Source organism: Malaclemys terrapin, chromosome 8 (genome assembly GCF_027887155.1).
Source record: "Malaclemys terrapin pileata isolate rMalTer1 chromosome 8, rMalTer1.hap1, whole genome shotgun sequence".
Lineage (NCBI taxonomy): Eukaryota > Metazoa > Chordata > Testudines > Emydidae > Malaclemys > Malaclemys terrapin.
Window position 1 is genome coordinate 85,972,124 of NC_071512.1, and position 26,228 is coordinate 85,998,351.

A 26,228-nucleotide genomic window follows, 5' to 3' on the forward strand; every position below is an offset into this window, starting at 1 on the left:
GAGAAATGGTCTGAGTTAAACAGGATGAAGTTTAACAAAGACAAATGCAAAGTGCTCCACTTAGGAAGGAAAAATCAATTTCACACATACAGAATGGGAAAGAACTGTCTAGGAAGGTGTATGGCAGAAAGGGATCTGGGGGTTATAGTGGACCACAGGCTAAATATGAGTCAACAGTGTGATGCTGTTGCAAAAAAAGCAAACATGATTCTGGGATGTATTAACAGGTGTGCTGTGAGCAAGACACGAGAAGTCATTCTTCCGCTCTACTCTGCTCTGGTTAGGCCTCAGCTGGAGTATTGTGTCCAGTTCTGGGCGCCGCATTTTAAAAAAGATGTGGAGAAATTGGAAAGGGTCCAAAGAAGAGCAACAAGAATGATTAAAGGTCTTGAGAACATGACCTATGAAGGAAGGCTGAAAGAATTGGGTTTGTTTAGTTTGGAAAAGAGAAGACTGAGAGGGGACATGATAGCAGTTTTCAGGTATCTAAAAGGGTGTCATAAGGAGGAGGGAGAGAACTTGTTCACCTTAGCCTCTAAGGATAGAACCAGAAACAATGGGTTTAAACTGCAGCAAGGGAGGTCTAGGTTGGACATTAGGAAAAAGTTCCTAACTGTCAGGGTGGTTAAACACTGGAACAAATTGCCTAGCGAGGTTGTGGAATCTCCATCTCTGGAGATATTTAAGAGTAGGTTAGATAAATGTCTATCAGGGATGGTCTAGACAGTATTTGGTCCTGCCATGCGGGCAGGGGACTGGACTCGATGACCTCTCGAGGTCCCTTCCAGTCCTATAATCTATGAATCTATGAATCTACTTCCTCTTGTTTGTATTAAACTGGCTGCCTATTCATTTAATTGAGTAAGCCCTAGTTTTTGTATTGTGGGAGAGGATACATAATTTTTTCCCCACATCATTCCTGATTTTACACATCTTTATCAGATCCTCCCTTAGTCATCTCTTTGCTGAACAGCCCTAATCTTTTTAATCGCTCCTTGTACGAAAGCTGTTCCATACCCTTGATCATATTTGCTGCCCTTCTCTGAACTTTTTCCAGTTCCACTATAGCCTTTTTGAGATGGGGCGACCAGAACTGGACAAAGCATTCAAGGTGTGGGTGCACCATGGATTTATATATTGGCATTATGATTTTTTTGGTCATTTTCTATCCCTTTCCAAATAGTGCCTAACATTTCATTGGAAGTGGTGCTGTATACTGAACTTACCTTTTCAGAGAATTATCCATGGTGATTCCAAGATTTTTCATTTGAGAGAGAACTAATTTAGAACTCATTATTATGTATGTTTAGTTGGGATTATTTTTTCCAATGTGCATTATTTTGCCCTTATAAATACTGAATTTCATCTGTCATTTTGTTGTCACCAAGTTTTGTGAGGTCCCTCTGTAAGTTTTTGCAGTCAGCTTTGGACTTAGCTATCGTGAATAATTCTATATCATCTACAGACTTTGGCACTTCACTGTTTACTCCCTTTTCAAGATCATTAATGAATATGTTGAACAGCTTTCTGAAAATGCAAGTACACTACTCAAGAAATTCAAGTAGATTGGAACTGCTCAAAAATTATAAAAATTCATTGTTCACTGAATAAGGCTTGGTCTATACTATCAACCTAAACACCAGTGTAGACAGTGCTATGTCGCGAAGACCAATTACCAAGGTATTATCACTGGCTGAATATTAAAGGAGTAACTATTTATGAATTCTTGCCATGCTCCCATCAGTAAATCAGTATAAAAAGATGCCTAATTAAAAAAAATTATAGGCACTGAATTTCTAGTAACAAAAAGGCATTTTCCTTTAAAGATCCTCACTTTAAAGCATCTTCACTTTCTGACAGAATCTTTTGATCTTAAAACCATAAACAAAGGAGTCCCTTTATTTTAGTGGAAAACATATAATTGTAGGCTTCATAATGAAACTTAGGCAACAGAATGTTTACAGATCTGTTTTAACAACCAGTTTGAAGATTCACAATCCAGATACTTGAGACAATATCTTAACATTCTTTGTCTAATTAAAAGTCATATACCACCCTAGACCACAGCAACCATTCAATTGCTTAATGTTATAAACCATTAACTACATCTCTCCAAATATGAGACTGAGGGTACTAGAATATAACGGTAGTAGAACATGCCTAGAGGAAGTAACCTCCTCCCCCCAAAGTGTAGAAACACAAGTTAGGATGGTTATGGGAATCACTACTTGTAGAGTCTCTGGTATTTAATAGAGTCAGTGTTCAAAGAAAAGGATGTTCTTTAGTGGCAACAGAGGCAAATCTGTGGCCACTACTATATTACAATTGAATACACCCTCAGAATATGGCACAATCCCTGTAGATAAGGAATGTTGGACCATCTGAGCTGGAATGGACCATATCCACTAGTCTACAAAGCTAGGTTTAATTATAGACGAGGAGCCTTTGCTTTCATGGGAGGGGGAGTGTGTTATTTCTGATACTAGTTTATGATCCAGAGTTAGCGCATTCAATTATGGTTAATACAACAATTACATTATGGTATAGCCTGCTTGTATTCTCTATGATTTCTATAGACCTGTAAAAGGGCCTGCCTGTCCAGTACAACCACCTTCTGGCCAAGTGTAGCTCTGCTGAGGCCTGCCTCTGTTCCTCTTCAGTGGTCAGCAAAGGGTTCACTTCAATAGTCCAGGCAGAGCCTGTGCTAGGCATAAGCAGACTAAACAATTGCTTAGGGCCCCAAGCAACTATTAACACTGGTCTACAATTTTTAAGAAGTCGTCTGCTTCAGAGATAAAATGTGCTATTTATTATGTATTCTGATGTGCTGAATTCAAATATGACAATTAAAACAACTGATTGGCTACTGTTTCTAAGATATTTGTTTACACATTTTATGTCTATGTATATTGTGTAGATAGTAGAGTTTTAATCATAAATTGTAAACCTAGGTCTTTTCATGTGTTTATGGTTGCTTTACATGATAATATTTCACCTGTCCTGTTTATGTAACACTTTAAAAATCAGCAAAAGGGTTATATAAATAAAATTTATTATGAAATAAAAGGCAAAAAACTATTATGTACATAGTTTAGTCCTATTCAGTGTCTACTCGGCGCTTCTTGGCTTGTCCATTGTATTCATTAAATGGAGCCTCTCTTGTCACTGTCCAGCAATAATCTGCAAGCATTGATGGGCTCCATTTGCCCTGATAGCATTTCTCCATTGTTGCAATATCCTGGTGAAATCGCTCACCGTGCTCGTCATTCACTGCTCCGCAGTTCGGTGGAAAAAAAATCTAGATGAGTGCGCAAAAAATGTCTCTTTAGTGACATGTTGCAACCAAGGCTTTTGTATGCCTTGAGGAGGTTTTCCACCAACAACCTGTAGTTGTCTGCCTTGTTGTTTCCGAGAAAATTTATTGCTACTAACTGGAAGGCTTTCCATGCCGTCTTTTCCTTGCCACGCAGTGCATGGTCAAATGCATCATCTCGAAGAAGTTCACGAATCTGAGGACCAACAAAGACACCTTCCTTTATCTTAGCTTCACTTAACCTTGGAAATTTTCCACAGAGGTACTTGAAAGCTGCTTGTGTTTTATCAATGGCCTCGACAAAGTTCTTCATCAGACCCAGCTTGATGTGTAAGGGTGGTAACAAAATCTTCCTTGATTCAACAAGTGGTGGATGCTGAACACTTTTCCTCCCAGGCTCCAATGACTGTCGGAGTGGCCAATCTTTCTTGATGTAGTGGGAATCTCTTGCACGACTATCCCATTCGCAGAGAAAACAGTAGTACTTTGTGTATCCAGTCTGCAGACCAAGCAAGAGAGTAACAACCTTCAAATCACCACAAAGCTGCCACTGATGTTGGTCATAGTTTATGCACCTCAAAAGTTGTTTCATGTTGTCATAGGTTTGCTTCATATGGACTGCATGACCAACTGGAATTGATGGCAAAACATTGCCATTATGCAGTAAAACAGCTTTAAGACTCGTCTCCGATGAATCAATGAACAGTCTCCACTCATCTGGATCATGAACGATGTTGAGGGCTGCCATCACACCATCGATGTTGTTGCAGGCTACAAGATCACCTTCTATGAAGAAGAATGGGACAAGATCCTTTTGACGGTCACGGAACATGGAAACCCTAACATCACCTGCCAGGAGATTCCACTGCTGTAGTCTGGAGCCCAACAGCTCTGCCTTACTCTTGGGTAGTTCCAAATCCCTGACAAGGTCATTCAGCTCACCTTGTGTTATGAGGTGTGGTTCAGAGGAGGAGGATGGGAGAAAATGTGGGTCCTGTGACATTGATGGTTCAGGACCAGAAGTTTCATCCTCTTCCTCTTCCTCGTCTGACTCAAATGAGAATGATTCTGGTGCATCAGGAACCGGTAGTCCTTCTCCGTGGGGTACTGGGCCTATAGCTGATGGAATGTTTGGATAATGCACAGTCCACTTTTTCTTCTTTGACACACCTTTCCCAATTGGAGGCACCATGCAGAAGTAACAATTGCTGGTATGATCTGTTGGCTCTCTCCAAATCATTGGCACTGCAAAAGGCATAGATTTCCTTTTCCTGTTCAACCACTGGTGAAGATTTGTTGCACAAGTGTTGCAGCATATGTGTGGGGCCCACCTCTTGTCCTGATCTCCAGTTTTGCAGCCAAAATAAAGGTGATAGGCTTTCTTAACCATAGTGGTTATACTGCGCTTTTGTGATGCAAAAGTCACTTCACCACAAACACAGCAGAAGTTATCTGCACTGTTCACACAAGTACGAGGCATCTCTGCTCACTTTGGCTAAACAGAAATGTGTCCCTTTGCAAAATCGAACACTGACAAATAAGAGAGCACGACACTGTATGACTTCTAGAGCTGATATAGGGCAATTTGACCTTGGGCCCCAACAAGTCTAATGCCAGCCCTGCTGATCCCCTTAAAACAGGGTCACAAACCACTTTGGGGTCCCGACCCAAAGTTTAAGAACAGCTGCATTAAATTATTCACTGAAGATACTCTTGTTAACCTGTGTAGTATTGTCTCTTTTCTCCCTTATTATTGCATAATGTTAAGTTGAAAACCAAATCTCAAAACAGAGTTCTTCATGTAACTAGTTAGACATCTCTGGTTATACATTTATTTATTCTTTGTTTTCTCTTGCTTTGTTTTACTGTTTTTCTAATTGTGCTACTATTTTTTAAAAATAGAATGAAACCCTCAGAAAGCAGTATTAGTATATTAAATGGTGTCATGTTGTTTGTAATGGTAGAATTTCATATTAAGGATTACTGTAGGCTCAGTTTATTAAATACGCAGTAAGATATAACCTAACAATTATTTTAGCAGGTAAATGGTATGAGTCAGTTAAGTGTTTGTGATTGAACAACAAGCACTGTCTAGTACAATTTAACTGCACAGACATTTTATTTTGAGGTTTTCTACTTAAGTCCATTTATGTATAACATTCTTGGTTTATTTGGCATAACAGTGTGCACAGACAGAAGGGTACGTCAGCATTTCAGAGCCAATGTACACTATTCTAAAGTATTCATCTCTAGATGATTACTGGAAAGGAAATAGGTGAGAATAAGCTAGGTCAAGAACAGACCATATCTTCAACTTAATGTCCTTGTTTCTCCAGTTGATAAGCGCTGGTTTCATATCAGGTGATATATCTCCTAAATGTCAATATAGGATATTATTATTGCACTACCTGTTCTTCAGTCAAAAGCTGACCACATAGGAGTGAAATTCACTCCTATGCAGGGGACCAGCATAAGACCTATTCATCACTGAAGTTCCACTTAAGCCTATTTTGTGCTGTAGCAGAAATATTGTCATCAACTGGCATAAGGAGTTGTATCTTTCAATTTAAAACTCTGCAGTCATTACTGTACATTCTAGGGGAAAGAAGTGGCTTTGAACAAATCCCTTCTTTAACCCCACATTATTTCTTTGTCTCTGGCTTAATACTTTTTTTTTTAATGTGGGAATGTTTTGTATTTATATTAACTAAAATTTAATCATGTGTAAATTGAAGAAAGTGTTTAAAAATCTGCTTCTCAGGCAGTAAGATATAGTATTCACTATGACACTGACCACCGCATCACTGTCCTGAACAAACTACCCTCACAAATCTAAATCCTGAAACCTTTACTTACGAAAAATGGGGGGCTGACATTCTGTGCTGAGCCACCAGGAAGCTTACAGCTGGTGCAAACTGGGTTTTCCCTCCTTCCTCTCACTGAATCTTCTTTCCTTGCTTAGTTTGGTATCTTGTAAACCATTTAAAAAGCACTAGCATAATTTAGAAAAAAAGTATGCTGATGTAGTAAAATAAACTGTAAACGCATGTCAACTTCTGCATATCTGTCTGGTTAGGCATCTATCTATAGTCTTATACTATGTCCAATAATGTAGCATCTGTGATCCTGAATAAAATCCTGACCCCACTGAAGTCAATGGCAAGACTCCCATTGACTTCAGTGAGGCCAAGGTTTCACCCCTGAGATTAAATGGCCTACGGTTGGATGTGACTTTGGGGATAGAGTGAGTGTTTATTGAAAATGGCTATTTCTACATGTTTCATTATTCTTTTTCTTTCCTTATAGCTGGTGTTAATGTCAGGATTTTACATTTGTGGGGCACTGGATCTCTCTTTAGAATAAACACTATTACAGATGGGATAGAACACAACTGAATACAACAATAGAGGTACCAAAGAGGCAGAAAAGATAGCAAGGCATGTAGGCGGAGAGTAGGTATATGAAAAATACCCTATGGAAACTAGCAGAGAGGAAGGAAAAAACAATCAAAATAACAATAAGAAAGAAGAATACAAATTAAGCACCAGAACAAATAAGATCTAAAACAAGAAAAATGTCAAGAACAACAATTAAGGCAATATATCTGAACATAAATGCAAGAAGTATGACTAAGAGTGAATTTTTTTTTAAAAGGTATTTAGCCTTTTTTTCTTTTGCTCATGCAGTATCAACAAGCAGACTGCAATTCCCTCAAATGTCTGCATATCAATCATATTTAGTCACATTTTCTGCTGAATTTTTCTTTTCTCTCTTACTCTGTTGATTGATTGTGATCAATATGTTGTACGTAGTTTATACTTGACATTTGAAAGTTGTGATTGTCCATATGACAAATTGTTTTGTTAATTTTCCTGAGTGGAATCAGAGCGAGGAATGGAGGAAGCCTCTAAAGCTTGGAGCTCTTAATATCAGTGAGAAGTAGCAGATAAGCAGGATTAGGGAATTTTGAAAAATGAGAAATCTTTTCCACTCTGGTCTTCCCTGAGGCATCATTCCTCCAGGAATTAGGCTACTGTAATTCTATTTTATTCTGTTTAGATTCTTCACTGTCCTCATCACCATAGAATCTAAGTGCCTTCCAGACTGAACGTCACGACTAGCATCTGTCGCATGTAATTCTTTCTTTCTCCTTTATTCTTCCCACAGGGAGAATCTGTGGAAAGTTTTAGACCTAAATGTATTATATGTACATTGTTCATATTAGTAAAGTCAAGGTTGAAGTGTACCTTCCCCCTATACTTGGAGGAAAAGTGGTGGTTTTTTGTGGTGGTTCTTAGACCCTGGGAGAGTTAGCTTTCTTGGGATCCAGTCCAAGACTGGAACTATGTCTTTCACACAGACAAGCTTTACCCTGGTGATGGCAATTAAATTTGCCAGAGGAGCAAAGTGGTCAACCACAATGCTCATCCTGGAGCATCAGATGATCTTTTAAGTACTCTGGGGCCCAGACCACCGAGTGCCTTGAATATAAAGACTAAGTCCTTGAATTGCTGCGTAGGATTGCCAACCCTCCAGCATTGTCCTGGAGTCTCCAGGAATTTAAAGATTAATTTTAAATTAAAGATTATATCATGTGATAAAACCTCCAGGAATACGTCCATCCAAAATTAGTAACCCTTGGTAAGAGTTATTCCTGAATGCAGTTTAAATTTAAACTTTCTCGGCACATTACCAGAGTGCAATTTTGAATGTGATCCCAGCTGAAAAGGGTGCAAATAGAATTCTATCTTGTTTAATTGCCTTTGGGCCAGAGCTCTGAGGGATTTGCCTTTACTGCAACATAAGGCCCTGGACCCACAATGAACTTCATGTGGATGGACCCCTGCACTCACACAGTCCTCCTGAAGTCAGTGGGGCTCTGTGCTGGGGTGGGACTTCATGCAGGTGCAGGGGTCTTTCAGTGAGGAGCTCATTTGTATCAATCAGCATGAGTACAGCTAGGATTAAATTGCTTAAAAGTATGAAAAAAGAATAAATAGGGAGAGTTAAGAAAAAGGCATATTAAAATGACAATCACCAAACAGAAGGGAGATCAGAAATAAGCTAAATGTTTTTTTTTAAAAAGCCAAATATGAGAAATGAAAGATTTCACAGGACACTAAGAAAATCAGTAAGATTTTTTTTTAGAGTATATACGAAAACTCAAGTCTGCCAGTGAGAAATATAGCAGGATCTCCAAGCAACAGCAGAGGCAACTGATGGAAAAGAGGGAGGCATTAATTAAAACAAACAAACAAACAAAACACTTATTTGCCTTAGTGTTTATACAATGAAGGATAATGGTAAATTGGCCCAAAGAGACACAGATTTCCCAGTGGATAGAAGAAATATCTTGTGAAATCAGAATCTTAGCAGGTTATGGGGGAATAGGATGTAAGAGGACTGTTAAGATTCATTAAAAAATGGTCATCTATGTCAGAATTTGGAGGAAGGAGCAAAAGGGCCAAGGAAAACTTAAGAGTTAGAAGAAAAAGAGCATGTTGACCCAGAGGTGGATTTGAATACTGGCTTCTTTATTGCGACACTTGTTCCCCTTGACCCAATTGTTGAGTAAACACTGGATTAGTTACAGCACACTTTTTGTTTGAGTTAGTATGTAAACGCCTACATCTGATAAAACACCCCAAAAATCATTAAGTAATAGAAACTCCCATACTACGATCATACCCACCCCTCTTGACTGATTACAGCATTACACATATTATACACACATTTTTACCTTGAAAATACATTTCTTTGCAGTAATTTGTTGCTACAAATTCCCTTAATCTGCAGTTCTCAAGAGAGGGAGGAAGGGGCCATGACCCAGGGCATGCTTATGTTGCTGGGAAAGGAAGGGAGGAGGAGATAACACTTCTTTAACCAAAAGGTATCCCCACATTTCTTATGCAGCTGCAACACTTATCAATTCTTAACAAGGAGAAGGGAGTGGAAAGGGGTAACATTTTATCTATCAAGCAAAGGAATAGTGTGTGCCTGTGCCTACTTCCTGACACCATGCCAGCAGTTTTCCATGTCTTTACTTAACCCTTACATATTCCAACATTAAGCAGATATATTTATGTTTAAACACTGTTTGGAAAAACAGTTTGAGAGACTGGAGAAAATCGATTGCAATATCTGTGGTGAGAAAAGATTTAAATTATAAATTAAATAATCAGTAAACATAAAATCAATAATGTTGGACTTCAACAGTAGTCAAAAAAAGGCAAATTAGGTGAGAAAGGGGGGAATATTTGGAAAGCTCTATTAAGGATAGTCAGCATGAATCTACCCACAAATAAGAACTCTGTACTTGAAACTTGGGACAATAATATCTAAAATGTTCATGTCAGCTCTTATTTTCCTGGGCCCCGTGCTCTCTGGCTCCCTCCTATGTGATATGTAGGGGGACAAAACTGCAGAAATCATGGTGTGGATGAGAGAGCCAGCTAATGTCTGCTTGGGAAAAGGGGAGATGCAAAGCAGCAACTCCATGGGAAATGCAGGAGAACTGCACTACTACTTGTGGCAAGTTAATGTGAATTCCCTTGTGTGCACTCACACCACCACTCCATCTCATTATGGGTCACCGAGCACAAGGTCCAACCATCAGCTGGTTGTGGGTCTGGGGAGGAGTGTGGCTGACTAGGTGTTTTCAGGGTTGTTTCCTCTGACAGCTGTAGATCCCCTGTGTCTGATATGTTTACTTGCATCTCACCACCACCCATCCTCTGGAAAAACCACCAACTTCCATGGCTCTGGAAGCCAATTTAGTGCTCCCCTGTCTCATGGGCAGCATTTCTGTGCTGCACCTCTTAAATTATACACCTTTAAGGAGCTCATGCAAGTTAATGTAGAAAAAACAATGGAATATGTCTGGAGGTAAAAAACAAGAAATATATATATTAATTGGTAATCTATTATCAAAACACAAGAATGCCCTGGGCTTATTAATCAGGAAAGCTACTCTCAAACTTTACCAGCAAGAAGAATAAAAACAAACAAAATACTGGGCAGCACAACCATAGCTACTATAGATAAACGATAGAACAATTTTCTAGCACTGTGTGATAATGCCTTGCAGCATCATAGTATCTTTCCTCTTAGAATCTGAAAATGAGTAATATAAGGAACTAGTGGGCTGTGTGTGAAGCTGGAACTAAGTAGTAAAGAGTGCAGTACAGCATAACCTTAATAATATAGGCACTGGAGAAACTTTTTATTCAAATAAGTGTGACAAAGTTCCTTCTCTGTCTTGGTGGGTCCTGCGCTTATTGGCAATTTTCTTGCCTTGTGGGTTGGGGAACAGCCCAAAGACCTTCCCCTCTGGAAGAACCCACAGTCCAGGTCAATTGGGAGGTTTGGGGGGAACCCAGGCCCGCCCTCTACTCCAGGCCCAGGGCCCTGTGGACTGCAGCTGTCTATAGGGCCTCCTGTAACAACTGCATGATAGCTACAACTCCCTGGACTACTTCCCCATGGCCTCCTCCAAACACCTTCCTCCTGATGTCTGATAACACTTGTGCTCCTCAGTCCTCCAGCAACACACCTTCTCAGCTCCTTGGGCCTCTTGCTCCTAGCTACTCACACTCACACCACAAAATGAAGTGAGCTCCTTTTAAAACCCAGGTGCCCTGATTAGCCTGCCTTGATTCTAGAAGCTTCTTCTTAATTGGCTCCAGGTGTCCTAATTAGCCTGACTGCCTTAACTGCCTGCCTTCCTGATTACTCTAGTACAGCCCCTTCTCTGGTCACTCAGGGAACAGAAAACTACTCATCCAGTGACCAGTATATTTGCCTTCTACCAGACTCCTGTACCCCAGTGGTCTGGGTCTGTCACATAAGGTAAAATTCAACCCTCCTGTACCAAGCTTATGCATAGAGCAATAAGCAGAGGTGATTAGTGAAATTCACCCCCTTTAAATATGTGGTCAAGCCATGGGGTTCCAGTGCAGTCTCTTTGAGGTTGGAGTTTTGGTTTGGATGGAGGGAGAATCTACCCAGAGTTCAAGGGAAACTGAAACTGTGGCTACATGTCTATAGTGGACCCAGCAAGCCCCTCTACATCATAAATTAACTTCATTCATGGAGAGGAAATAATATATATTACTTTAATAACAAGTTAGCTACATGATTTGTATCTTCAAATATATTTATAGGCAATTTTGTGAGCACTATAGATCAATGAAAGGGACAACCTTGGATGGTCTCATCCTATCCTAAAATTTGCTATATTGGATTAGCAATGAGTAGTGATGGGTCAATATAAAATTATTTATAACAGAAATTCTAAAAGGGAAAACTAAAATAATCCCATTGACTTTTCAACTGACAGACTGAAAGATACAAAATCTTGGAAGTGCATTATTAGTGGTAATATCATACCACAGGAGTAGTCAATGGGTGGTCTGCGGGCCACATCTGAAGCACCAGAAACTTTTGAATGGACCCTAAAATCACAGAATCATAGGACTGGAAGTGATCTTGAGAGGTCATCTAGTCCAGTTCTCTGAACTCATGGCAGGACTAAGTATTATCTAGACCACTCCTGACAGGTGTTTGGAGATTTTTAAGAGCAGGTTAGACAATGATGGAGATTCCACAACCTCCCTAGGTAATTTATTCCAGTGCTTAACCACCCTGACAGTTAGGAAGTTTTTCCTAATGTCCAACCTAAACCGCCCTTGCTGCAATTTAAGCCCATTGCTTCTTGTCCTATCCTCAGAGGTTGAGAAGAATTTTTCTCCCTCCTCCTTGTAACAACCTTTTATGTACTTGAAAACTGTTATCCAGTGGTGCCGGAAATGGGAGGTCAGGGGGGGCATAGCCCTCCCACTTTTTGCCAGGGTGGACCCCGCCCCCTTTCCTTTCTCTTCCCCCCAAGGCCCTATCCCCCTGGCCAGGCCACCATGGAGCCCGGGCAGTTATGGGAGCCACGCGGACCCTACACCTGCCCGTGGTGCAAGAGGGGCTGAGAGCAGCCCCCAGCCTGTATCCCCGTCCCCCAAGCTCCCCGCCCAGACCAGGGCAGGTGGAGGGTCCACCACTCCACACCAGGTCACCACAGCTGCCCATGTGGCTCTCCCCAATCTGGCTCTGGCCTAGGGGTGGGGTCTTGGAGCTGCAGACCAGCCATGATAAGAACTGCATGGGCAGCTGTGGGGAGTCACGGACTCTCCACCTGCTCTGGGCAGGGGACTGCTCTTGGCGGGCCCTCCGCATCACAAGCAGGTGGACGGTCCGCCGCGGCTCACCACAGCTGTTATGATGTCCCCTTTCAATCTTTTCTTTTTTCAGACTAAACAGACCTTTCATCATTTTTGTTGCTCTTCTCTGGGCATTCTCTACTTTGTCAACATCTTTCCTGAAATGTGGCATCCAGAACTGGACATGATACTCCAGTTGAGGCCTAATCAGTGTGGGGTAGAGCAGAAGAATTACTTCTCATGTCTTGCTTACAACATTCCTGCTAATGCATCCCAGAATGAAGTTTGCTCTTTTTTGAAACAGTGTTACACTGTTGACTCATATTTAGCTTGTGATCCACTATGACCCCCAGATCCCTTCTGCAGTACTCCTTCCTAGGTAGTCATTTCCCATTTTGTATGTGTGCAATTGATTGTTTCTTCCTAAGTGGATACTTTGCATTTGTCCTTATTGAATTTCATCCTATTTACTTCAGACCATTTCTCCAGTTTGTCCGGATCAATTTGAATTTTGATCCTATCCTCCAAAGCACTTGCAATCCTTCCCAGCTTGGTATCATCCACAAACTTTATAAGTGTACTCTCTATGCCATTATTTAAATCATTCATGAAGATATTGAACAGAACCGGATCCAGAACTGATTTCTCTGGGACCTCACTTGATATGAGCCTTCTAGTTTGACGGTGAACCACTGATGATTACTCTCTGGGGATGGTTTTCCAACCAGTTATGCACCCACCTTATAGTCGCTCCATCTAGGTTGTGTTTCCCTAGTTTATGAGAAGGTCATGTGAGACAGTATCACAAGCCTTACTACAGTCAAGATATACCACTTCCCCCACTATCCACAGGGCTTGTTACTCCGTCAAAGAAAGCTATTAGGTTGGTTTGACATGATTTGTTTTTGACAAATCCATGCTGACTGTAACTTATCACCTTATTCTATTTTAGGTACTTGCAAACTGATTGCTTAATTATTTGCTCCATTATCTTTCTGGGTATAGAAGTTAAGCTGACTGGTCTGTAATTCCCCAGGTTGTCTTTATTTCCCTTTTTAGAGATGGGCACTATATTTGCCCCTTTCCAGTCCTCTGGAATCTCTTCCTTCTTCCAACTTTTTGAAGATGATCACTAATGGCTCAGATCTCTCCTCAGTCAGCTCCTTGAGTATTCTTGGATATATTTCATCAGGTCCTGGTGACTTGAATATATCTAACTTGTCTAGGTAATTTTTAGCTTGTTCTTTCTCTATTTTAACCTCTGATACTACCTAATTGTCACTGGCATTCAATATGTTTGATGTCCAGTCGCTGCTAATCTTTTGGTGAAAACTGAAACAAAAAAGTCATTTGGCACTTCTGCCATTTCCACATTTTCTGTTATTGTTTTTCTCCCCTCATTGAGGAATGGGCCTACCCTGTCCTTGGTCTTCCTCTTGTTTTTAATGTTTTTGTAGAATGTTTTCTTGTTACCCTTTATGTCTCTAGCTCGTTTAATTTTGTTTTGTGCCTTGTCCTTTTGTAATTTTTCTACATACTTGTATGATTTGTTTATATTCATTCTTTGTAATTTGACCTAGTTTCCACTTTTTGTAGGACTCTTTTGAGTTTCAGATCCATTGAAGATCTCCTGGTTAAGCCAGGGTAGTCTCTTGACATACCTCCTATCTTTCCTACGCAGTGGGATTGTTTGCTCTTGTGCCCATAATAATGTCTCTTTGAAAAACTGTCAACTCTCTTGAACTGTTTTCCCCTTAGAGTTGCTTCCCATGTGATCTTACATACCAAACTCCCTGAGTTTGCTAAAGACTGCCTTCTTGAAATCCATTATCTTTATTGCGCAGTTTTCCCTCCGACCATGCCTTAGAATCCTACCATTTCATTATCACTTTCACCCTAGTGGCTTTCCACTTTCAAATTCTCAACCAGTTCCTCCCTATCTGTCAAAAATCAAATCTAGAACAGCCTGTCCCCTAGTAGCTTTCTCCACCTTCTGAAATAAAAAATGGTCTTCAAAACATCTTTTTATTTTTAATCAAATCTTTTTATTTACTTACCATTATTGTTGTTGTTTTATTATTATTTTCTCTGGAGTCTGAACCTTGACTATACCTTGACCAAAAAATTTGGACCTTGACAAAAAATTAATTGACTATCCTTGTCATACCATGTCTAGTTTGCAATTTAAGGATATTTTTGACAGTTTTGAATCTGATTAGCACATAGTATTAAAAAGACAGTCATATTTATAATGACAGGAAAAATTATCTGTATGATTTACAGACCTTTCCAAAAGAGGTAGTACACGATACATTATATAATCCCAGTTTTTCTCTTAAGGGTCAATCTTCCAAACACTTACTACCAGGCAGAGCTCATAATTCATCGGTCGTAATTTAACCACTCTGAGTAGTCCCATTGACTTCAGTGAGACCACTCATAGTAGGAAGCACTCAGGGTGAAATCCTGACCTCACTGAAGTCAATGGGGGACTTGCCATTCTCATCAGTGGGGCCAGGATTTCACCCTAGACTAGCTAGTGCTTGCTAAACCTGTTAGCGTTTGCAGGACTAAGTCGTAAGAGAGAAATAAACAGAACAATTATTAGTCTAACCAGGGCCGGCTCTGGCTTTTTTGCTGCCCCAAGCAAAAAATAAAAAAAAACCCTGCGGGGCGGCTGGAACAGCGAAGCAAAAAAAAAACAAAAAACAAAAAACCTGCAGGACTGCCGCAGGCAGGGTGCAGGGGGACTCCCAAGGGGGAGGGGGAGGGAGTGGGGGGGAGAGAGAGAAGGTGGGCAGGCAGGGCTTCCTTTAGCCAGGGCTCCGGTCGGCGGGGAGGGAAGGATGCGGGCTGCCCTGCCAGGCTTGCTGCAGACCTGGCACCGGCTGGGGCAGACGGAGCGCGCAGCCCGCTCCCAGCAGGGTGCTCCCCTCCTCTGCCCCCTACAGGGCGGCTGAAGCGGCAAACCAAAAAGAAAAAAAAACCTGCGGGGCGGCCGAAGCGGTGAAGCAAAAAAAAAAAGGATTGGAGGAAATGCCGCCCCTTAGAATCTGCCGCCCCAAGCACAAGCTTCCTCGGCTGGTGCCTGGAGCCGGCCCTGAGTCTAACTGCACTATCTAGATTCCTTACCTACAGCAGTGAATTACTATTTACAACTGGACTATGAAAGATGTCAAATACAACCGAAGATAAACGAGTTGGAGAAATATACTTGTCAATATTTTATACAGTACTCCTTCAAGTGTATTGTGAATTCTCAGTTGTAGATTCTAAAACCAGATCAGCCTCTCTGCTTATTCTGCACTTTTCCTAAATTTTTTTTTAAGTATCTGTAGCGGGGTGGTCACCCGCTCCTGCCTTAAAAGGCTTAAAACAGCCTGGGGAGAGGGCTGTGGCTGGGAAGGAAAAGTGGGGCTGAGTGGGGAAAGCAGCCTCAGCTGGGGGCCATGCCCCAATCAGGCCAAGACTGGCTTAATGTGGGCCCAGCTGGCACTTGTAAGAGGGCTGGGGCCAGAAGCCAGAGAGAGACTCTTTAGCTTTGAGAGGGAGGGACCTGGCTGCAGGGAGCTGAGAGAAGGTACCTGGAGTGGAGCAGGGCTGGGGGAAGGCCAAGGGAGCTGGGGAGCTCTGGCCTGGAAACCCCCCAGGCTGTGGCCTAGTGGAAGGCCAATTAGGTACTGTGGTTGCAGGGGGCAGCCCACAGGTAGGCAGAGGCAGCAGGTCCAAACCCCGTTTGCCTATGATGAGTGGCTTTTATACTGCAGCCCGCCCCAGTGAGCGGGGGCTAGATGGTGACTGGCAGTAGCCCACGACTGAGGAAAGGTGCGTATAAAGGGTTGGGGGTTCCCCTAGGTGGGGAGACCCTGAGTCTGCAGGGATATTGCCTGAGGGCAGCACCCCAAAGACAAGGGGCACCGGGTCCTGGGAGGGACACGGGGGCCAGTGGCAGCGGGACACTGCAGAGGGCGCTCTGTGCTGGAAAGAGCTAATTCCCTGAGATGACCAGCAGGAGGTGTTGCAGGGGTGAGTCCTGCACTGTCACTGTATCCCTTTATAGTAACTAGAGGTATTCATCTTAAAGCTCATCTGTTTTCATACTCAGGATCTGCATTGTTATTCAATTCCTCTGTTAGATCTACTGACATTTCACCAAGCAAAAAATAAATTAATCATCCCCTTATTAAAGCTGTCATAATCTATCTTACTTGTGGTGATGCAGGTGATAAGCTTGAAATACGTTTGCAGTACTTTATAACCCTGCTTGCACTAATTAAACCTTCTGGCTGCACTTACATATGCAACTTGTTTAGCGTGCAAAGATGGATTCTCTTTTCCAGCATATTGCAGAGATCACTATTCATACTGATTTGCAAAAAGGACCAATTTATGCCAGATCTTCCTGGCCTCCAAAGTTTTAAAAATTATCATTTATATAGCACAATAAATTTATGTGGTACATTATAAACAGGATGTGACTTGTCTGAAGAGCTTACACTTTAATAGCCAAATCCTCTACTGGTGTAAATTAATATTGCTCATTGAATTCAGAAGATCTATGCTGGTTTTTTCCAGCTGAGGATCTGGTCCCACAATCAATGGAATCAAATATCATTTCTGATATTTTCAAGACAAAGAATCCCAAAGGTGTTCTCAATGCATGACATTGTAACCTTGAAACAGTAATTTAAGCTTCATAGTTTTTTGTTTTTGTTTCCTTGGGTGAAATTCAAGGCCCTAAGAACAATTTCTGCCCTGAGTGAAAGGTTGAAGTGGGGCTTAAGTGGTCACTTGCTGTCTGCACTGGGTTGAATTTCACTTCATACACATTAATGCTCTTTAGAGAAACTATGCTCCACAGCAGCTATATAATTTCTGTCTGATCTTACACTGCTATACAGTCTACATCAAATTAAGGGTGTGTCTACACTTTAAACTGGGGGTTAATTTTTAGCTTGAGATTTATCCATGCTAGCTCTGATTGAGCTACTGTGCTAAAAATAGTATTTCTGCATGGGCATGAGTGGCAGGAGAGGCTACTTGCTTTATGTACATCTCTGACAGTACCTACTTAGGGTGGCTAAGCCTCTCCTGCCATTTGTGCTGCCATGGCTCCATTCTAATTTTAGCATGCTCACTCTAATAATCAGAGCAGAATTTGACTCAGACTCACTATTATAAAGCAAAGAGAATGCAGAGTACCAGGTACAAGCTCCTGAATTCAACTACAGCCATACATTTGTTTATCAGGTGCATATATTGATGGCTAAATGACTTACTGTGATGATTAGCCCCTTTTCCTGGAAATATTTGACCAATGGAACAGCATTCTGCTTGAAATTAATAAGTCGTCTTTGAGTGGCTTTGAGGTTATCATCAGGTCTCCCTTGCTGTTCAGCACGTTTCAATAACCTTTCTTTCAGCCGCTGATTGGAACAGGCCAGAAACACCACCAAATCTGGAGTGCAGATCTGTAGTGAGGATTATCCAAAAAGACTGTGATTTAGTAAACCATCCAGAACAGCCATAAACAACAGTAATCTTTTCATGTAAGTCTTAAATATGCTATCCTTGCATATATTATTTCTGAGCAGCTTGCTGATTTTGACAAACTCAGTAATTCTCAGTTGACTTTGCAGGCTACTTTATATATAAACATGTTTATCACGTTTTTATTACTAAAAGGTTTCAGTACATTGTAACTAAAATTTAGATCTTAAAAAAAATCAAAATATATAAGTATCCCATATTCCAAAGGAAACCCCTGTGTAGTTTCCAAAAGTAAATAATTTATTCAATAAGATGGCATTTAAAATCCAACAGTCACTATAGAGTTTACTAGGGTGCAGAGCCAGAAGACAGAAGACCTGATTTCTGTTCCCAGATCCACTATAAACTTCCTCTGTAACTTAAGGACAGTCTTTTATTTTTCCATGGCTCAGTTTCCTTATAGTAAAATGATGATAGTATCATCCAGTTATTCTTGATTCAGAATGTTCTTCTTTTCTCATCTTTCTTTTGTCTGTTCGTCAGCATATTTCCATCTCTAGATGTTTCCTAACCCTGACTTGACTATTGCGATCAGTTTTCCCTAAATCTTTTCCTGTTCCTGAAGTCCTCATGCACTAAAGTTTACAGAGTGCAGAATTCTATAGCCAGATGGCTCAGCTGCAGCTGGATGTGAGACCATATCAACACAATGGTTCCTCAAATTCTAGACATCTCACAATTCAATTTAAATTGTCCTTATGATTTTCAAAGCTCTTCATGGACTTTTAGTTACTTCTGTTATCAACCAGAAGTTTCTCAAGTAAGAGAGATGCTCACAGAATAAGTAAGACCAGCAGAGCCATGATAACCATTCATAGAAAATCTCCTAAAAGTTCTCATGAAACAGAGGTCTTCAGAGCCCACTGTTCATTGCTTCATTCCATCTGATAAATACAGTGGGGGGAAAAATGTCAAAAGCACATAAGTGGCTTAGATGCTGAATCCTACTGAAAGTTGATGGGACTTAGGCTCCTAAACCACTTAGGTGCTTTTGAAAATGTTACCCGATATTCTTGATGTTCCCCCAGCCTACAACATCCATTCTCCTCAGTTTACTGATTCTCATTGGACTGTGAATCCAAAGCATCATGCTCAGCAACCCTACTTAAGCTGTGCTATTTCACAAGACTGACTGGACCCTGCCTTGATTCAAGCCCTTGTTCGGTTGTTCTGCTCCATCTATCTTGAACATTCTCCTCTTTTTGTAACAAAGCAAGCTGCTTCTCTTTAAATCTTTCTTTTTCTCTTTAGCCTTTCAGAATGTGTGATGTTTCTGACTGTTAAGGAAGCTGGATAAAAATAAACTCTATTATACAGTGCACACCTCCATCTGACTACAGATTACAAAAGGGTTGTGTGCATTCCCACATACGTTTATTTCTGATGTCCCTAAAATTCATTGCCAAAATTTTAACTTCTCTGTATTGTGTGTGTAAAATATATGATAATATAATAGTTAATGGTCAAGAGTGCAAGGTACACAGATTATTTCCCATAAAGTTACCTATGTATAAATTGACTTTGTCTGCACTATCTAAATAAGGTAATGTTTAGTAACATTAAAGAGGTATCGTTAAGAATTATTAAAATGTGGACAGGGAATGATTTACATACCTAAAGTAACATGTTTATTAGTATAATCATTCATAAGTAAGCTACTGTAGTCAGTAACACTTTATCTATGGTAGCACCTCCCATCTCAGAATTGTGAAGTGCTTAGGCTGACACATGAATTAGGCTGACACACCCATATGAGGTTCAGTACAGAAGTTCTGTCACTATTTTACAGGTGGGTTTTGTGGAGAGGTCAAGAAACAAATTTTGAAAAGTGGCCTCTAGTTATGCATGCTTCTGTTTTTGGGTGTCCAATTCTAAACATCTTTGACCTGTTTTTTCAGGGATGCTGAGCTCCTGCAACCCCAGAAGAAGTCAATGGAAGCAACAGCGGCTCACCATCAAAAAAATTAAAATTGAGGCACCCAAAATTGATGTAAACATTTCAGAATTTGAGCCCAAATCACTAGCCTGTGGTCATCATGCAACAAGTCAACGGCACAGAACCTAGGAAGTACAAAAGGGGAAACTCAGACTAGATAATAGGAACATTTTTAGGACTATTAATAACAGTAAGATAGAAGAAAAAATGTCAAGGGAAGCTGAGGCATCACCAGCACTACAATGGACTAAACTAGATGATTATTGGAAAAATTTAAAGATAATGAAATAATTTTTGTACCATGGAGTTGCCAGGTGGGGGATTGGAACTGAATGACTAAATACAGTCAAATCTAATGATTGTTTGGTACAGACTGATCTCTGTTGAAGTGATGAGAGCTATTCTGAATGCAAATCAATTAGCAATATTAGTTTTGGTCATTTTAACAGCATTTTTCCATTCGCTTATGGAATAATTTATATTTTTAATTTTAAAACTTTGACATAGCTGACTCAGGTAGAAAACTGCCAATCCTTTCCCTACTCCCCTCCCCCAAGTCCAAGGCAGGTACCCAACTCCAATAAAATAAAATTTCATATTTTTTCAAGCTATTTTAATTGTGTAGTTAACTAGGTTCTTCTGTCCCTTCCACACACCGTATAATCACAAGCCAAATTAATTGTGACAGCTGAATTCAAAGAACATCATTACTCCCAACACATCCTATGAAAAGTTAATTTCTGTGTTAGACTTCTGTGCAACAGCATTCTGGTAAAAACAGCTATGTTAAATTCAGGTGGTTGTTGTTAAGCAGGGATATGAAGAACCAGAAGTTGTGGGGTTTTAATGGGCATATAATAGTAAATAAACCCAATTTACAACATGAGATTTACTCACCATTGGAGGAAAAGTACTATGTATTTCAAAGTGTTCCAAGTCATGGAACCGTATGGCTATAGGATGCCTGGTGGAAAAGTAGTGTCATCTAGTGGGGTGAGCATCAGGGCCAGCTCTAGGATTTTTGCTGCCCCAAGCAGCAACAATTTTGGCCGCCCCCCCATCGGGTTTTTTTCTTACCCCACCCCCGGACCTGCCTCAACTCCGCCCCTTCCCCAAATCCCCAGCCCTGCCACCTCCCCCCAGGCTCTCAAGCCTAGGAGGGAGGGGGAGAAGCAGCACGCGCGCGCCGCGGCTGCTCGGGATCTCCCCCTCCCTCCCAGGATTGAGAGCCTGGGAGGGAAGGCGAGCAGCAGTGCCCGAATCAGCTGTTTCGGGCGCCACAGCGCGCAAGCGGCAGCAGCGGAGGTGAGCTAGGGCGGCCGGGGCACATTTTTAGGGGCAGCATTCTGGCGCCGGCCATGCCGCCCCTAAAAATGTGCTGCCCCAAGCACCAGCTTGTTTTGCTGGTGCCTAGAGCCGGCCCTAGTGAGCATATTATTGGTACCCAGGACCTCCACTGTTCTAATTCTGGCTCTGCCACCATCTTGTACTTGCTAACCAACCTTATGCAAGTCAACTAAGGCCTGATCCAGTTTCCACTGAGAATAGCAGAGGGCCAGTATGGACAGAGACAATATAGTATTTTGGACAGGTAAATAAAATTGGGGCTAACTTTTAACTTACACAGCATATCTCCTGATGGCCACCTGTCCTGGCAGAAGTGAAAAAAGGTGGGCAAAAGGCCATAGCCTCCCCATATTGTCACAGGTTTTTCCCCACTTTCAGTACTCCAATCCACAGCATCCTAATGTAGCCTGGGCTTATCAAGGCCTGCAGCTGTTCTAAGGCCTAGCCAATGTCAGTAACCCCATGCTTTCTGCTGCATGAGGCCACCATCAGGGCTGCTCAAGTGCAGTGACTGCAATATTCTGCCTTAACCTCATGTACATGTAAGGGCCTTACTAACATTCAGTGGGGGTGTTTTGGTTGGCTGCTCCCAGCACTAAAAGGGGAAGGGTCGGTGGCAAATCAGGAGCCTGAGACTGACAGTCGCCAGGGGCAATGGGGAGAGGCCAATGCTCCAGATCAGCCTGATTGACAGGGCGGGCAGCTAATCAGAGAGTCAGGAGGCTGGGGGGTCCCGTCCTCCGTGTGAACTGGAATGGCCTGGGTCGGATAGAGTGGGGCCGAGCTAAGGAGAGAGCAGGGGCCTGAGTTAAGCTGCTGGAAGCAGAGCTGCAGCCCCAAAGCCAGAGCACAGCCCAGAGAGAGCAGACCTGTCCTGGGAGCAGAGCTGCAGCAACCAGAGCCAGAGGGGCCAGAGAAGCAGCCCAGGGAGCTGGAGGCAGAGCAGCAGCAGCAGCAGCCGTGCTGAGGCCGAGTGGAGCTGGAGCTGGGGCTGGAGCTGGGGCTGGAGCAGTCCGGAGCTGGCTGCGGTGAGCAGCTGGGGAGAGTGAGGGGGACCCTGGGCAGGGGGCCCAGCACAGGGAGATGCCTCAGCCAAGAGGCTCTGCAGGCCAGACTTGGAGGGGGATCGTAACCCTGACAGGGCAGGGGCGATGCTGGGTCCTGCCACCTGGAGCCTGAGAGTGTGTGGCTCCCTCCAGAACAAGTGTCCGACCCACAGCGTCTCTGCAGCACAGCCGGGGCCTGAGAAGGAGCCTGGGACCTACAAGGAACAGACTGTGAACTGCCCTGACATTCCAGAGACACTGTTTGTGATGTTCCCTGCCACAGAGCAGGGTGATGTGTTTTCTTTTAATCTTTCCCATTTTTCCTTATTCTTTTTTAAAATTAATTGTTAATTAAACAACTTGTATTTGCTTTAAATTGTATGAAATGATCGGTGGGTCAGGGAGGTGCCCAGTGCAAAGAGAGAACCCCGGAGTAGGGATACCGTAGCCTCTGTCCTGGGTGACCACAGCAGGGTTGGGGGTTGAGCCCCCCAGGAATCCTGGGCCCAGGCTTGTCGGGGTTTACAAGGACTCTGCCAGACAGGAGAGTGGAATGGGAGTCCTCAAGGGTAGGGAGGCCTCTGGGTAAAGGAAGTGGGATCGAGGACTCAGATCCTTTCGGTAGCCCACTTCACCGGGGTAGTGCAGAAGCCAGGAAAGTTCCCCACATAGCGGGACCATTCCCCCGCTTACATACAGCATAAAACCACACACAGAGTGAGCAACAAGAAACAGATTCCCCAGGAAACCAATAGCTCCCAAGGAAAAATGGGGAGAGTGTAGGACTGTGTAGTGGCATAGAGGGCAAAGCAGGAAGATGCCTTCTGCCTGGCACCACATTTTGTGAGCAGCCCCTGTTTCTCCCCCTCCCCCCACACTCACTAGTCAATCTCAGTGCTTATAAGAAACACTAGATTGACCAATGGCAACTCTCCTAACAAAGGAGAGCTGCCCAGGGGCTGGCAAATGCTGTGGCCCCACCACACAAACTGGGCTGATTGTGAGGGGCCAGTTCCCTTTAGAGTCAATGGAAAGACACATTCTGGGTCTTAGTTTTCTCTTCCAAGTTTTAAAATTAGGATAAAAAGAGGGTACATCACAGTGAGTGCTGTGAGGAAGAATTGTTTGCACATTGCTTTTTAAAATATAAAGCACTATAAAAGTGCTAAGTATTGTTATTAATGTTTTTTTTTTACTAACAACAGTAATAGTGTAGTAAGCGTCATGCTGTTAACACCAGAAACCCAGTAGCTGAAGCTGTTTATCCTGAAGCTTTGGCTTTTATGCTTAGAAACACATATCATCCACCCAGAGAAAATGTCAGTCCAAACAGTAGTTTAAAATTCTTAACACGTGAAGCCTATTGTCAAATCAAGCTATTCTCTAAAAGGTTTCTTAAAAGGAAATAGTGATTCAAGATTATATTAGATGTTAACATATGTGGTGGGCCGACCCAATAGATTCTAATTTTTGTGACGGCTGCATTAATACCCCTCGTCGGTAGAGTACAAATGTTCAGTCAGAAAGCAGTTGAAAAACTGTGCTACAAAATTTATGTTTATTAGCATTTCTCCCTGGTCTTTAGGTGCAAGAAGTGTTGCTCACAAAAAGATAACTTCTTTCTTACATGCAGATATAAATTTGTATGGGAAAAGTACAAAACACCAAATATTAGTGATGACTGCATTTCTTTTCTTCATGAAGCCCTGTGTTTCCTGTTTACCACTTAACCTCAGCCGCAGCTATGTCTTCAAGAGTATGCATCAGCTATGGCTTCAAGGGTGTGCATATGAAGTAGGGATGTGATAAATTACTGTGGACACAGAGATGTGTGGGAATAATTCACTGGCGATAGATATAGGTCCCTTACATAAAAATTAGTATGGAAAATGTTTTCGCAACAAAGGTTTTTTCAAAAGTGGTTATAATTCAGTTGAAAATCAGCCTGCTGTTAAGATGCATTCAAAAGTACATCGCTTTGAATTTCCTAACTAGGGGACAGATTGTATTCTGAGGATTAGCATGCAGAAGTGATCCTCCACATGCAGATCTCTCCTGCCCTGCACAGAAAGAAAAACCCATCATCTCCATACCAGTGCTTCCCCTAATACTCTTCTTTTGGGACTCAAGGATAGTGTTCTGTAGATCCAGCAATCTGTGCACAGGCAAGGAGCAAGAGGGATGCAGATACAGTCAGGAACCCATTCTTCTTGTCATCTCTTAGCTTTACACTCACTACCCATCTTTAGAAGTCATAGGTGAGTAGACACCAACTGTCTGGCTCCAAGAAATGGGACCCTCAGGCAGTAGGAAGGCAGAGGGCTTCCATATGGTTAGTCCTGTATCCCTTGGGGAAGTGCAAAAGTTGTGAGTCACGCCCCATTGCCCATCATAGGGAGATGAGCCCCACTCTCCATTCCTCTGAGGAATACAAAGGAAATCCCAGAAGGGAACTATGGCTGAAAAGACTAAATACATTTTCTGTTTCCTGTTTTAATAGATTCATAGATCCTGAGGCCAGAAGGTGACCATTGTGATCATCTAGTCTGACCTCCTATATAGCACAAGCCATAGAACTTCCCCAGAATAATTCATAGGGCATATCTTTTAGAAAAACATCCAGACTTGATCTAAAAATTGCCGGTGAGGAAAAATCCAACATGACTCTTGGTAAATTGTTCCACTGGTTAATTGGTCTCTGTTAAAAATTCACACCTTATTTCTAGTTTAGTTTCAGCTTCCAACCATTGGATTGTGTTACATTTTTCTCTGCTAGATTGAAGAGCCCATTATTAAACATTTGTTCCACATGTAGGTAATATGTAATCAAGTCACCCCTTAATCTTCTCTTTTGTTGAGTTAAATAGACTGTGCTCTTTGAGTCTATTGCTAAGGCATGCTTTCTAATTCTGTAATCATTCTCATGGCTCTTCTCTGAACTCTCCCCAATTTATCAACATACTGCGCCTCTCTCCTGTGAAGCTGAAAAAAAATATATGAAGTGTCTTGGCTCCCAAAGCAGCTGGCACAGTAAAAAGAAAAACTTAAAAGACTGAAGAAAATTTTATTAAAAACTGATGTGAAAGTTAAGGTGGGGGGAGGGGAGTTAATTTTTTACAAGGAACATGCGAAGAATTAACCACTTGAACTATTTCCAGAGTTGAACAAATGCTGCTACGTTTGCAAAGCCTTATGTTTCCAGTGGATTAATACTTCATGATACGTGCCTAGACTGTGCACCGAGGTAGTAAAGACCCAGACTGATTCAGTGCTCACAAATTATCCTTTCTACATTTGTTGTTAAAATTAAGGGCCATCCATGTAGAAAGAACATACATATTTTATGTACACAGATAACTAATGTAAGAGTAATTAAGCACTGGAACAAATTACCTAGGGAGATTGTGGAATCTCCATCATTGGAGGTTTTTAAATACAGGTTAGACAAACGCCTATCAGGAATTGTCTAGATAATACTTAGTCCTGCTTGAGTGCAGCGGACTGGACTAGATGACCTATCTAGGTTCTTTCAGTCCTACATTTCTATGATTATTAATGTTACACACATATATGAACTGTAGCATATGAAAGGGGTCATACTAATTCATACATGACTCAGTACATGAATTCTTAGGACCAATATGTATAGCTTTCATATATGTCATATTTGTATTCCATGCTTTCTCTTATGCAGGTTCGGAAGAATACGGGGAAAGGCATCTTACTCACATGAGTCCCGATCCAAAGCCTTTTAAAGTTAATGGTAAGACTCCATTGATCTGAATGGGTGCTGGAACAGGCAGGGAGTAACTAGAATCACAATGCTT

General features: G+C 41.8%; 1 protein-coding gene across 1 annotated transcript in view; it reads right to left on the reverse strand.

The window, feature by feature from the left end:
* The window catches only part of AK5 (adenylate kinase 5), a 164,723-nt gene that overhangs the window by 118,450 nt on the left and 20,045 nt on the right, over positions 1-26,228 (reverse strand). Inside the window, exon 6 of the mRNA XM_054037166.1 lies at positions 17,802-17,993. Within this exon, the coding sequence (XP_053893141.1) occupies positions 17,802-17,993 (192 nt within the window). The remainder of the gene's footprint in view (positions 1-17,801; positions 17,994-26,228) is intronic.